At 39.6% G+C, this 15,932-nt stretch overlaps 1 protein-coding gene across 1 annotated transcript; it reads left to right on the top strand.

Moving 5' to 3' along the window:
* Positions 1–2,360: 2,360 nt before the first annotated feature.
* Positions 2,361–15,644, top strand: LOC311239146 (progranulin-like). Its single transcript, XM_084327403.1, has 9 exons — positions 2,361–2,412; positions 4,324–4,476; positions 5,781–6,143; positions 6,816–6,989; positions 7,293–7,616; positions 9,708–9,881; positions 10,191–10,514; positions 12,375–12,548; positions 14,936–15,644. The coding sequence occupies exons 2-8, from the start codon at positions 4,324–4,326 to the stop codon at positions 12,543–12,545; spliced, it is 1,683 nt and encodes a 560-aa protein (XP_084183529.1). The 5' UTR covers positions 2,361–2,412; the 3' UTR covers positions 12,546–12,548; positions 14,936–15,644.
* Positions 15,645–15,932: the final 288 nt, after the last annotated feature.

Raw genomic sequence — 15,932 nt, 5'->3', positions numbered from 1 at the left:
GCGCTTGAAAATGGACAGTGAAAAAAGAGGAAGGGTCGAGCAGAGGGAAAGAGAGAAAAATACATACTGCTTACTGCTTGTATTTCACAGAACAGTCAAGATGGAAATGACTGGAAATGAAATGTTTCAACAGTGGAAAAAAGAGGAAGGTGGAGCAGAGAGGGAGGGAGAGAAAAATACATACTGCTGCTGACTGCTTGTATTTCACAGAACAGTCAGATGGAAATTACTGGAAATGAAATGTTTCAACACTTCAACAGTGAAAAAAGAGGAAGCATGGAGCAGAGAGGCCGCTAAATGTGGCAACATTTACCAAATGTTTTCTTGCACCACAGGACCACCAGGTTAGTCAGTGATAAAAATAAACATGCTAGCTAGCTAACATAGCTAACGTTACCATGCATCATCATCGTCCCCTGTCACTTTTTCCCCCCATAAATCTTTTATTCAACTTCAGTCCTGATAACAATTTTTTTCATTTTCTTGTAATGTCAGATTAGAAATGAAATACTCTCACTTTTCTGATAAGAGTTGTTAAGTCTGACATTACAAAAACAAAAAATCCATCAAAATCAGTGTTGTTGCTAATCATTGACACATGATGATTATAACAATTATTAGCCTGTAATAATCCCCCCCAGAAAAATCCACTTTGCATTTGGTATATTGAAAATATTTAAATGTTTGTGTGTTTTTTTTAACAATCATTTGTGATGCCATCACAAACAATGGCATTTAAAGGGTAAACATTTTAAAGGTCCTGCACCAGCATGCAGGGAATTAAGTCTTTGTAACAAAAATCTTCCTGGTGGGGGACCCCCAGACCCCCTGCTTAAAAAGTGGCCTGACTTGGGCTATATTTCGCACTATATTTCCTGGCCTGAATAATTCCCCCAGTCCGGCCCTGCGAAGGGGTGAAAAATGGTCAAATCTGCCATTTTGAAATCCAAAATGATGTAGGTTAGAGTTATCATATCCGAAAAATTATCCTATATTTGAATTCCCCACAAGAAACACATATTCTAGACACCCCTCATGTTAAGATTTCTTTAAAATTCATGTTTGCACAAAAGTATGGCCCGCCCTAATATGATGACCACTGGTGGCTAGCCAAGACCATCGATGTGGATACTGATCAACAAGATGTGAAAGTGGAATTTCTGCATCCCCATGGTCCAACAGAAAATGTTCTGTTTCTGCCCAGTTTAAGACATCATGGTGAAACTAATCGGAAATGCAGAAGGAAACGAAGAGGAGAAGTGGGTGAGAAAGTGGAGATCAGGAAGTGGTGTAGAAGAGGTGAAAACAGGGACGAGAAGAAGGGGTCCTGGTCTCCATTACTGTTTTTGTTGTTGGAAACAGTGCATTTTGTAATAGTTGGAAACGGTGTATGTAAAGTTTGTTGTTATTACAATTAGGTTAACAAAATGTTCAGTATAAGACAAGGAGTTATTAATTCTTATCATTGTCACTTCCATCTGTTTAAAAAATGCATGTGTTCATTTATCAGAGATGCATATACAATTTTGTCAACTCTGTCAGTTTCTCGTCAACACCGTCAGATCTTTGTCAACACCGTCAGATGTTTGTTTTTGTTAATTTTGGGGAAAATACAAATTCCTTCTTCAGTTTATGTTGTTCAAGTAATAAAGGAGCATCAGATCTTCATCCTCTTGTCTTATTTACTTAATGATATTTTTTTTATCATCAAAATTAAAAACAAAGTTTGAAAATGCAGATATTTCTAAATCTGGGTTTTCAGAATAGTGTGAAATTACACCTGAGGTTTATATATTATATTTGATTGCATACCAGAGTAACTAAACACTATTACAACATACTTCAGAACTTTAGATTCTTGTTGGACTGGAATAATTAGAATTATATACTTTTTTGTGTGTCTGACGGAGTTAACACAAATCAAGTTTCAAAGGGAAACATGTGAATTTGTTGAAAATGTTTTTCTATGTAGAGCCTTTACATGGTTAAATAGCTCAGACCTTTCTCTACATGAATATACAACTCTAATCAATATAGTGTGCATTCTCAAAATATAATATTAAAAAGTGTTTTGTCCCGACTCTCAAGAATCAGTGATATAATAATTATTGTATATCTTCTCAATGGCCTAACATGAAATTAACCTATTCACGTCTTTTCTGGGGAAAGTCCCTCAAGGACCCCTGGGAGGCGTCGGATCCCACGGTGGGGAACCACTGTCCTGTGTTGACCCTCAGGTCACCAATGTGAGGCCGAGTTTTACTTCCTGGTTTTACTTCCCGGTTATGTTGAAGGGGAGGTTCCAGAACTGCAGAATAAAAGGCAGTGATTGTGTTTTTGTGGCATGTGTTGTGAGTGACACATCAGAAAGAAAGCATCTGAATCCTGCCAGAAACACCACAAGATAACAAGGTAGGTGACACGGTTTGATTTGATTTAAAATCTTTATTTCGAACATGTAAATAAATACAAACAATATAAAATCAAAACAAATCATTGATCTCAAGAAATTAAATTTAAAAAATTTAAAAATAAATAAACAAAAGCTAAACATAACTCAATTTACATGTTCGAAAAGGAGTAGGAAGAAGTATACACTTATTTAATCCTACCCCTTTTCCACTACTCAAATGAGTGTACTAATTTAAAACCTTGCAAAACAAAAACTATATATGTAAAACATGAAAGAAATAAAATAAAAATGTAAACACCCGAGAATGTCAAATCCCTTCCTCATCCCTGTACCTCGTGAACATCATTTCCTCATAATTCAGTTTGAATTGTCTCATATTTGGACATTGCTTTAGCACCACATTCACACTGTTCCACAGATTCACTCCACATATTGAAATGCAATATCAATCAATCATAATGAATCAAGATATATGTTGAGGCACAATCAATGTTTAAGGTTTGTTTAAAACAGGTATAGTTACAGTGTGTACTCCGGCCGGGTACTGTTATGAAGAGACTGGAGAGACGTTGATTAATTTGTTAAACTCAAAATTAACATTAGAAACTGAAAGCTAACAGGGGTGTTTCCCCTGGAAGGAGTGTCCAGGTTTCATATCTGTAGTGTAAAACACATGCTGTGAAGGGTGCTATATAAATAAAGGTCATTCATTCATTCAACCGTCTACTGTATTGGAAACAATTTTCATTCATTTTATTTCATTTGTATTTTTTTCGTTAATGGTAATGGTAACAGTTCCATAGAAGAAAATATAACCTCTCAATTTGCACATTCCGTGAGTGAAAATGAGCAGAGAGAATAAAATCGTCTTCCCCTTACTAACAATAGAAATAGATGGTCTGTCAATTACACATATTTCACAATCAATACTTTACAATAACATGAAAAAATTTAACACAATAAGTCATAGGGAAAGCCCCTCAACTTCATAAAGTATAAATGTTCTTTCTTTATACATTTTCTTGAACTGAAAGATATTCATACAACTCTTTAAATAATTCTGTAGAGAATTCCACAGTTTTACATGATAGAACCCTTTGTACTGAAGAACCATTTAAATCTTTTTTTATTTATTTGGACAACCCATTTATTTGCAGTTGTAAAGTCAATACAAATCACTTTGGAGTGTGAATGTGATATATCACAAGAAAGTACTCAACCTCTACTGTCTTTAAGAACACAACACTCTAACTCACCATCTTTAGATAATAAAGTACACAACCTCTACTGTCTTTAACTATGAATGAACACAACACTCTAACTTACCATCTTTAGATAATAAAGTACTCAACCTCTACTGTCTTTAACTATGAATGAACACAACACTCTAACTCACCATCTTTAGATAATAAAGTACACAACCTCTACTGTCTTTAACTATGAATGAACACAACACTCTAACTCACCATCTTTAGATAATAAAGTACACAACCTCTACTGTCTTTAACTATGAATGAACACAACACTCTAACTTACCATCTTTAGATAATAAAGTACTCAACCTCTACTGTCTTTAACTATGAATGAACACAACACACTAACTTACCATCTTTAGATAATAAAGTACTCAACCTCTACTGTCTTTAACTATGAATGAACACAACACTCTAACTTACCATCTTTAGATAATAAAGTACTCAACCTCTACTGTCTTTAACTATGAATGAACACAACACTCTAACTTACCATCTTTAGATAATAAAGTACTTAACTATGAATGAACTCAACACTCTAACTCATCATCTTTAGATAATGACGTTTGAAAACGACCCTTGAAAACCTTAAAACGGAGTCTGTACGTTTTTTCATCTGAGGTTTTTAACTTTCTACCCTTCAATGTCTCCCGACAGATGTGGAAGATCAGTCCTGTGGTGGTGGTGCTTCTAGTCGGGTGGGGTGCTGTGTCTTGTCACTACATCACGTGTCCTGATGGGACGAGATGCTCCGACGTCCACACTTGCTGCATGAGTACGCAGGGATATGTGTGCTGCCTGTACCCCAATGTACGTCACTACACATCCTCCATTCACTTTCATTCATTCATTCATTCATTCATTCATTCATTCATTCAACCTTTATTTAATCTAGAAGGATCATTGAGAGAAATACAAAACATAATAAATACCAAATGCAACCTTTTCATGCCAAAAAGAAAATCCACTTCCTGAATTAATCCTGTGAAAAGTGAATTGATCCTAACCCTGATACTTCATTAATAATGTCGATTAATCCTAACCATGTGATCAACACAGGTGTTCATTTAGACCAGGGGTTCTAGGGTCGCAAACTATGAATATGAATACGAAATGTGAAATATGAATATGAAATGTGAAATATGCAATATGAATATGAAATACGAATACGAAATACGAATATGAAATATATAAAACATGAATATAAAATAGTAAATATGAAATGCGAATATGAAATGTGAAATGTGAAATAGCAACACGAAATATGAAATATGAATATGAAATATGAATGTGAAATATGAATATGAATGCGAAATATGAATATATTGGTCATGAAAAGAGATGTAAACACATTAGCAATCTTGTAATCCTCGGCACAGATGCTTTTTTCTTGTGAAATAATGAATATTTTAAGTCTGTAGCCATAGTAACGCCTCCCATGTACCCACTCAAATTCAAACCACACATCAAACCAAAACAAAGAAATGTAAAACAAAGCACAGAGGTCACAGTTTGACAGCATTACAGATTGTACCTTTAAATAGGGAGAATAAAACCATTCTTTGGTGTCAAAGTTCACCACGGTGCACTTTCGTGCGTTTTTAGGGGCCGGGAACAACAACAATAAAGAGAATATCTAGAAACAGAGGGAAAGCCTGTAGGTATAGGCTATTCAGTCGGCTCAATAGAGAGGAATAGACACAATTATATTGTTGACACTGTTTATTATTTATGTTCAGAGTTAATGATATAGTTAACACCATTTATTCTTTCTCATATTTTTATATTCAGATCTAATCGTATTGCCTATGTCTTTCTTCTATCACCCTGCCCATACCTGTACCTCCCCCTCCCCCATGCTGCTATGACGCCCACATTTCCCCCAGGGATCAATAAAGGAATATCTTATCTTGTCTTATCATCATAAAGGCCCCCATTTCAGGGGGTGTCTATCATTTGCGTCCCTGCACTCTAATCTGTGTGTGCGTCTGTGCGTGTGTGTGTGTCTGTGTGTGTGTGCGTGTGTGTGTGTGTGTCTGTGTGTGTGTGCGTGTGTGTGCGTGTGTCTGTGTGTGTGTGTCTGTGTGTGTGTGTCTGTGTGTTTGTTCCCCCAGGCGGTGTGCTGTTCTGACCAGACCCACTGTTGCCCGTCGGGGTTCCACTGTAACCAGACGACCCAGAACTGCGAGAGTAAGGAGCGGTCGTGGAGGAGTGTTCCCCTGCTGAGGACGGTCCAGAGCCAATCAGAGGAGCTTCCTGTCCACCGCAGCCCGGTCCAGAGCCAATCAGAGGAGCCTCCTGTCCACCGCAGCCCGGTCCAGAGCCAATCAGAGGAGCCTCCTGTCCACCGCAGCCAGGTCCAGAGCCAATCAGAGAAGGCCTCAGTGGTCTACTGTGATAGCGTCTACACGTGTCCTGATGGCACCACGTGCTGCAGACACCCGGCAGGCGCCTGGTTCTGCTGTCCCTACTCTCCTGTGAGTGGGTTCACCTACAGACACCATCATGAATGAATGAATCATTACGTTTATATAGCGCTTTTCTAGACACCGCAAAAAAAAGACTACAATGCCCATGATTCAAGGTTTTCCAAAATGGTCGCCCCTCGCAAAATATACAGACATTTCGAAAAGGAAAATCTATCTAATAATAACACTTTAACCTATTCCTAAACTAACGTATTGGTGATAATAGACATTATACATGCTGTTGTGACATGGTTATGATGTTTATACTTGACTACGTTTGAAAATAAAATCGCTACTTTTATAGTACAGTCTGTGGAGATATTGATTTATGACCAGATGTCATTTTTCTTTCTTCAATTCCATCTTTAAAGTGATTTCTAATTGAAATGTTGTGTATTATTCTCTTTTTTTTAACAAACAAGAAATGCACGTCAGTAGATTAGTACTCAAATGTATTCAGAATAGTTTTTCTGAAGAAATGAACTGGTATGACTGGTTGTTTGTATATTTCTTATATACAAACATTTTAAATAGAATTTTTTTTTAATATAAAACCTATGGAGTCCCAGAGTGTCGCTTCCAAGGGTTGTGATTGGAGAATCAAGAAAAGAGGGCGTCGCTTGAGAGAGGTCAATTGCAGTATTGTTCGATTGCTGATGTATTTATTTCTTTGGTCTGCAGGGCAGGTGCTGTCTGGATGGGCTTCACTGCTGTCCCTATGGTTACGACTGTGACCTCTCATACACAAGCTGTGTGAGGCGAGGCCTGAGGTACCCCTTCACCCCCAGAGAGGCTCCTCTCATGATACCCGCCTCCCAGAGGTCTACCCTGAGCCTCAAAGTCAAATTGCAGGAGGTAGGTTAGGACGTCCAGGTCTGAATTGACCACTGTTTTAAGAGTAGCTATTAAATATATATAACAGGGACACACAGCCAAGCTAATACATTAGTCCTCCCCTGACACACACACACACACACACACACACACACACACACACACACACACACACACACACACACACACACACACACACACACACACACACACACACACACACACTCATACAGAACCAAGCATTTCACCGTAAAGTACATGTATTTTATTGCGACAACTAATAAACAAACTTGAACTTGAGATCTTTGCATTCAAAATTCCCAGAGCCAATCAGAGGAGCTTCCTGTCCACCGCAGCCCGGTCCAGAGCCAATCAGAGGAGCTTCCTGTCCACCGCAGCCCGGTCCAGAGCCAATCAGAGGAGCTTCCTGTCCACCGCAGCCCGGTCCAGAGCCAATCAGAGGAGCTTCCTGTCCACCGCAGCCCGGTCCAGAGCCAATCAGAGGAGCTTCCTGTCCACCGCAGCCCGGTCCAGAGCCAATCAGAGAAGGCCTCAGTGGTCTACTGTGATAGCGTCTACGTGTGTCCTGATGGCACCACGTGCTGCAGACACCCGGCAGGCGACTGGTTCTGCTGTCCCTACTCTCTTGTGAGTGGGTTCACCTACAGACACCATCATGAATGAATGAATCATTACGTTTATATAGCGCTTTTCTAGACACCGCAAAAAAAAGACTACAATTCCCATGATTCAAGGTTTTCCAAAATGGTCGCCCCTCGCAAAATATACAGACATTTCGAAAAGGAAAATCTATCTAATAATAACACTTTAACCTATTCCTAAACTAACGTATTGGTGATAATAGACATTATGCATGCTGTGTTGTGACATGGTTATGATGTTTATATTGACTACGTTTGAAAATAAAATCGCTACTTTTATAGAACAGTCTGTGGAGATATTGATTTATGACCAGATGTCCCGTCGGTGGAAGAGGTTAAGGGGGGAGGGAGGGATGATTAGGTGGCCTTGATGTCAGAGACCCGTCAGAGACGATCTCTCTTAAAATATTTAAATAGAGTACTAATCGACCACAGGTAAAAAAGGTACATGTTTGCATGTTCTCCCTGTGCTTTCAAGGCCCCCCTCCGCCAACGGCGGGATGGGTCAGGGGCATAGGAGGAATTTTGTCGGTGACCCAATGCGTGTGTGTTACTGTGTGTGTTACTGTGTGTGTGTTACTCTGTGTGTGTTACTGTGTGTGTGTTACTGTGTGTGTTACTGTGTGTGTTACTCTGTGTGTGTTACTGTGTGTGTTACTGTGTGTGTGTTACTGTGTGTGTGTTACTGTGTGTGTTACTGTGTGTGTGTTACTCTGTGTGTGTTACTGTGTGTGTGTTACTGTGTGTGTTACTGTGTGTGTGTTACTGTGTGTGTTACTGTGTGTGTGTTACTCTGTGTGTGTTACTGTGTGTGTGTTACTGTGTGTGTTACTGTGTGTGTTACTCTGTGTGTGTTACTGTGTGTGTTACTGTGTGTGTTACTGTGTGTGTCAGCCGATATAAATGCAGCCATTTACCATTTATTTCCAATGGGTACGTATTACAAATAAGTACATATATTACATATTCAAAGAGTTCCCTTGCTGGGGATGAAATAAGATGTTTATTGTCAGATGTCGTAGAGCAATACTCCGTTTCCCAAATACAAATATGCATATGCAAAGGAAAAGTCAGGAAGACCTTTTTGCACTGATGACAACATTCTTTTTTTTTTTATCCACTTTTTCTCCCATTTTCTATATTTTCTCCCATCCCAATTTCGTATCATCCAATTCAACCCTCCCCTGTCACGGACGCTGTTTCTTGCCTCCCACAAGCCGGCTGCAATGTGGACTAAGTCATACATAGCACGAGTCCCCTCCGGTACTCGAGGTAACAGCAGTCGCATCTTTTCACCTGCGCTGCGCGATCTCTCAGCGTCAGGGGTCTGCGCTTTTGGAGGGGCGCCGCCCCCGTCGCTTCCTGATTCTACTGCACAGGCGCACCAACCGACCTGTAGGAGTCGCTGTCCACAACGCCCGATCCCCACCCATCAGTTCCCCACCCCCTAATACTGCCAATGTGTATTAGTGCGGACGACCAGCTAAACTGAAAGCAATGTGGAGCGCTGGGCTCAAACAGGCGAACCCAGCGTCTCCAGTATCCGTGGTGAGCGCCTTGCCCACTGCACCACGTAGCCGCCCTGATGACAACATTTAAAGAGGATTTAAAGAGGATAGCTGTGGTCATGATGTGCGTGCATGTTTCTTACTTCAGACCCTGGGCACCGTCTCACACGTCAGGTAGATCTCCAGGACATTCTGATGACTACATTTCTACATTTCATATCCATAAATCTACATTTCTTTCTTCAATTCCATCTTTAAAGTGATTTCTAATTGAAATGTTGTGTATTATTCTCTTTTTTTTAACAAACAAGAAATGCACGTCAGTAGATTAGTACTCAAATGTATTCAGAATAGTTTTTCTGAAGAAATGAACTGGTATGACTGGTTGTTTGTATATTTCTTATATACAAACATTTTAAATAGAATTTTTTTTAATATAAAACCTATGGAGTCCCAGAGTGTCGCTTCCAAGGGTTGTGATTGGAGAATCAAGAAAAGAGGGCGTCGCTTGAGAGAGGTCAATTGCAGTATTGTTCGATTGCTGATGTATTTATTTCTTTGGTCTGCAGGGCAGGTGCTGTCTGGATGGGCTTCACTGCTGTCCCTATGGTTACGACTGTGACCTCTCATACACAAGCTGTGTGAGGCGAGGCCTGAGGTACCCCTTCACCCCCAGAGAGGCTCCTCTCATGATATCCGCCTCCCAGAGGTCTACCCTGAGCCTCAAAGTCAAATTGCAGGAGGTAGGTTAGGACGTCCAGGTCTGAATTGACCACTGTTTTAAGAGTAGCTATTAAATATATATAACAGGGACACACAGCCAAGCTAATACATTAGTCCTCCCCTGACACACACACACACACACACACACACACACACACACACACACACACACACACACACACACACACACACACACACACACACACACACACACACACACACACACACACTCATACAGAACCAAGCATTTCACCGTAAAGTACATGTATTTTATTGCGACAACTAATAAACAAACTTGAACTTGAGATCTTTGCATTCAAAATTCCCAGAGCCAATCAGAGGAGCTTCCTGTCCACCGCAGCCCGGTCCAGAGCCAATCAGAGGAGCTTCCTGTCCACCGCAGCCCGGTCCAGAGCCAATCAGAGGAGCTTCCTGTCCACCGCAGCCCGGTCCAGAGCCAATCAGAGGAGCTTCCTGTCCACCGCAGCCCGGTCCAGAGCCAATCAGAGGAGCTTCCTGTCCACCGCAGCCCGGTCCAGAGCCAATCAGAGAAGGCCTCAGAGGTGGACTGTGATAGCGTCTACACGTGTCCTGATGGCACCACGTGCTGCAGACACCCGGCAGGCGTCTGGTTCTGCTGTCCCTACTCTCCTGTGAGTGGGTTCACCTACAGACACCATCATGAATGAATGAATCATTACGTTTATATAGCGCTTTTCTAGACACCGCAAAAAAAAGACTACAATTCCCATGATTCAAGGTTTTCCAAAATGGTCGCCCCTCGCAAAATATACAGACATTTCGAAAAGGAAAATCTATCTAATAATAACACTTTAACCTATTCCTAAACTAACGTATTGGTGATAATAGACATTATGCATGCTGTTGTGACATGGTTATGATGTTTATATTGACTACATTTGAAAATAAAATCGCTACTTTTATAGAACAGTCTGTGGAGATATTGATTTATGACCAGATGTCATTTTGGGACCGTTACCGGTCCCGTCGGTGGAAGAGGTTAAGGGGGGAGGGAGGGATGATTAGGTGGCCTTGATGTCAGAGACCCGTCAGAGACGATCTCTCTTAAAATATGTAAATAGAGTACTAATCGACCACAGGTAAAAAAGGTACATGTTTGCATGTTCTCCCTGTGCTTTCAAGGCCCCCCCCCCCCCAACGGCGGGATGGGTCAGGGGCATAGGAGGAATTTTGTCGGTGACTCAATGCGTGTGTGTTACTGTGTGTGTTACTGTGTGTGTTACTCTGTGTGTGTTACTGTGTGTGTGTTACTGTGTGTGTTACTGTGTGTGTTACTGTGTGTGTCAGCCGATATAAATGCAGCCATTTACCATTTATTTCCAATGGGTACGTATTACAAATAAGTACATATATTACATATTCAAAGAGTTCCCTTGCTGGGGATGAAATAAGATGTTTATTGTCAGATGTCGTAGAGCAATACTCCGTTTCCCAAATACAAATATGCATATGCAAAGGAAAAGTCAGGAAGACCTTTTTGCACTGATGACAAAATTCTTTTTTTTGTATCCACTTTTTCTCCCATTTTCTATTTTTCTCCCATCCCAATTTCGTATCATCCAATTCAACCCTCCCCTGTCTCGAACACTGTTTCTTGCCTCCCACAAGCCGGCTGCAATGTGGACTAAGTCATACATAGCACGAGTCCCCTCCGGTACTCGAGGTAACAGCAGTCGCATCTTTCCACCTGCGCTGCGCGATCTCTCAGCGTCAGGGGTCTGCGCTTTTGGAGGGGCGCCGCCCCCGTCGCTTCCTGATTCTACTGCGCAGGCGCACCAACCGACCTGTAGGAGTCGCTGTCCACAACGCCCGATCCCCACCCATCAGTTTCCCACCCCCTAATACGGCCAATGTGTATTAGTGCGGACGACCAGCTAAACTGAAAACAATGTGGAGCGCTGGGCTCAAACAGGCGAACCCAGCGTCTCCAGTATCCGTGGTGAGCGCCTTGCCCACTGCACCACGTAGCCGCCCTGATGACAACATTTAAAGAGGATTTAAAGAGGATAGCTGTGGTCATGATGTGCGTGCATGTTTCTTACTTCTAACCCTGGGCACCGTCTCTCACACGTCAGGTAGATCTCCAGGACATTCTGATGACTACATTTCTACATTTCATATCCATAAATCTACATTTCTTTCTTCAATTCCATCTTTAAAGTGATTTCTAATTGAAATGTTGTGTATTATTCTCTTTTTTTTAACAAACAAGAAATGCACGTCAGTAGATTAGTACTCAAATGTATTCAGAATAGTTTTTCTGAAGAAATGAACTGGTATGACTGGTTGTTTGTATATTTCTTATATACAAACATTTTAAATAGAATTTGTTTTTAATATAAAACCTATGGAGTCCCAGAGTGTCGCTTCCGAGAGTTGTGATTGGAGAATCAAGAAAAGAGGGCGTCGCTTGAGAGAGGTCAATTGCAGTATTGTTCGATTGCTGATGTATTTATTTCTTTGGTCTGCAGGGCAGGTGCTGTCTGGATGGGCTTCACTGCTGTCCCTATGGTTACGACTGTGACCTCTCATACACAAGCTGTGTGAGGCGAGGTCTGAGGTACCCCTTCACCCCCAGAGAGGCTCCTCTCATGATACCCGCCTCCCAGAGGTCTACCCTGAGCCTCAAAGTCAAATTGTAGGAGGTAGGTTAGGACGTCCAGGTCTGAATTGACCACTGTTTTAAGAGTAGCTATTAAATATATATAGCAGGGACACACAGCCAAGCTAATACATTAGTCCTCCCCTGACACACACACACACACACACACACACACACACACACACACACACACACACACACACACACACACACACACACACACACACACACACACACACACACACACACACACACACACACACACACCTCATACAGAACCAAGCATTTCACCGTAAAGTACATGTATTTTATTGCGACAACTAATAAACAAACTTGAGATCTTTGCATTCAAAATTCCCAGAGTGCCCTGTCCTCATTATATCGAGTGTCTCTGCTACGACTATGACTACTGATTTGATTTTTTTTTTGATTTGATTTGATTTTTTTGATTTTCGTGTCTTACATACAGATGTATGCCCAGCCCATATGGGCTTACAAGACACATAACAATAAGTATATAATAATATACTTTACCAATTACTTAACAAATGACATAGACCAAGATGGCCATACAAAAAATACAAGAAAATACAATAAAACGTAATATAACACAAGCTGTACTCAATGTAAATAAACAGAAAAGCAAGGTGAATTCAAATACAATTATATAGGATACAGTGTATTTTGTCTCAGGTGCCATGCCTTCTCCAAAAATCCTGCAAAACCGAAGATGTCCTCCACAAAAAAACAACTCAACATACAGCTCTCAGACTGCCAAAACAAATCTGGGTTTACAATTTGAATTTTTTCAAATAAAGCCCTCCTCAAAGTGGTGTACAAAGGGCAATAAAAAACAAAATGATATTCATCCTCCACCACTCCCAGATCACACAGAACACACAACCGCTCCTCCTCAGGTTTACCCTGGAATCTACCCACTTCCACAGCCAATGGCAGGGTGCCAGACCTCAACTGGGCACACAGAGACCTCCGTCTTCTCTTTAAGTTTAACATTACATAAGGTTCAGTAAAATACTCATTTTTAATTGCAATATATTTTCTAATATATACTACTATAACTATACTACTACTACTACTATAACTATACCACTACTATTACTGCTACTACAATACTAATATACTACTACTACTACTACTACTACTACTACTACTACTACTACTACTACTACTACTACTACTACTACTACTACTACTACTACTACTACTACTACTACTACTACTACTACTATAATACTACTACTACTACTACTACTACTACTACTACTACTACTACTGCTACTACTATACTACTACTACTATAACTATACTACTACTATACTACTATAACTATACCACTACTATTACTGCTACTACAATACTAATATACTACTATTACTACTACTACTACTACTACTACTACTACTACTACTACTACTACTACTACTATAACTATACTACTACTATAATACTACTACTACTACTACTACTACTACTACTACTACTACTACTACTATAACTATACTACTACTATAATACTACTACTACTACTACTACTACTACTACTACTACTACTACTACTACTATAACTATACTACTACTACTATTACGGCTACTACAATACTACTATACTACTACTATTACTATACTACTACTACTATACTACTACCACTTCTTCTACTACTACTACTACTACTACTACTACTACTACTACTACTACTACTACTACTACTACTATACTGCTACTACTACTACTACTATTACGGCTACTACAATACTACTATACTACTACTACTACTACATTACTACTACTACTACTACTACTACTACTACTACTACTACTACTACTACTACTACTACTACTATATTACTATTATACTACTACTACTACTACTACTACTACTACTACTACTACTACTACTACTACTACTACTATATTACTACTATTACTACTATACTACTGATACTACTACTATTATACTACTGCTACACTACTACTAGAACAAGAACAAATTATTATTTGCAATGACGGCCTGGTGCAGAGGACAAAAGGTCTCATAGGGTAACAGGGAAAGGAAGGGGACAACATTTTTTTTAAATAGTAAAGAGACAGACGAGACGATACATACATCACAGAGGTAAGGGAAATAACACACATCAAACAATCAACCAAATAAAACAGAAAACAGAATAAAGCAGAACAGTCAAATTACACACACACACACACACACAAACACACACACACACATACACACACACACACGCACACGCACACACACACGCACACGCACACACACACACACACACACACACACACACACACACAGATAAACATATATGGTGTAGTGTTGAATGTGTTTAAAGTGCCTTAAGTGAATGTTAAGGTGCTTCTGATCTGTTCTGAGACCCGTGACCGTGTTGTTGATGTTTCAGGGCCAGTGTTGTTCAGCCAGCAGGAGGACGCAGGACTGAAGAAGACAGCCATCAGACTGCAGACGTTCTGTTTCCATCCCTTCTTTTTTTATTTTTATTATTATTATTATTATTATTATTTTTATACTGTGACATTATGGTTTGTCTCATTTAGTAATTTCTACAGTTATGGAATGTAAGAAGAGAATAAAATCTTAAGAAGCATAATCGATAATCATGTATCGATAATCATGTTTCAATAATTGTGTATCGACAATCATGTATCGATAATCATGTATCGATAATCATGTATCGATAATCATGTATCAGTACTAATCATGTATCGACAATCATGTATCAGTACTAATCATGTATCGATTGATAATTATGTATAGAAAATTGTCTATCGAAAATCATGTATCAATAATCATGTATCAATAATCATGTTACGATAATTGTGTATCGACAATCATGTATCGATAATCATGTATCAGTACTAATCATGTATCAATTGATAATTATGTATCGAAAATCGTGCATCGAAAATCGTGTATCAATAATCATCATGTATTGATAATCATGTATCCTTGGTACTGTATAGCAGAGTCCAGTCAGGCTTCACAGTTCAGAGAGGAGCCCTGATGCTATAACTAGTGATGCACTGATGTGAAAATTGTGGCCGATAACCGATATTAATATTGCTGTTCTGGCCGATACCGATATTTACCGATGTCGATATCTCTGTATAGAAAACACTTTTTTATGATAATCAAATAAAGAACTATTTTCCAAAACGCATTTTTGTTTTACTTTTGTAATTTATTTTCAGAAATGACTGATATTTTTAAACAATTTAAGACCAAAGCATGTTAAATAAAAATAAATATTTAAATAAAAATACATTTTTATAAATGATACAAGTGTGTCCTGAATTCACACTATGGATAAGCCAACCCTGAGTATTCTCAATAGACATCTAACTCACTGGAGACCAAGTCACTCACTGTATTCTGTGAAC

The sequence above is a fragment of the Notolepis coatsorum genome (assembly GCF_963971535.1).
Source record: "Notolepis coatsorum genome assembly, chromosome: 13".
In the NCBI taxonomy this organism is placed as follows: domain Eukaryota; kingdom Metazoa; phylum Chordata; class Actinopteri; order Aulopiformes; family Paralepididae; genus Notolepis; species Notolepis coatsorum.
The sequence above is the reverse complement of the archived record's forward strand: the minus strand, read 5'-3'. Positions and strand labels throughout refer to the sequence as shown.

Coding starts and splice junctions, on each gene's coding strand:
- LOC311239146 (XM_084327403.1), top strand. CDS start 4,324: ATGTGGAAGATCAGTCCTGTGGTGGTGGTGCTTCTAGTCGGGTGGGGT. Junction 7,617..9,707: donor TCTGCTGTCCCTACTCTCTT/GTGAGTGGGTTC, acceptor TTTGGTCTGCAG/GGCAGGTGCTGTCTGGATGG. Junction 10,515..12,374: donor TCTGCTGTCCCTACTCTCCT/GTGAGTGGGTTC, acceptor TTTGGTCTGCAG/GGCAGGTGCTGTCTGGATGG.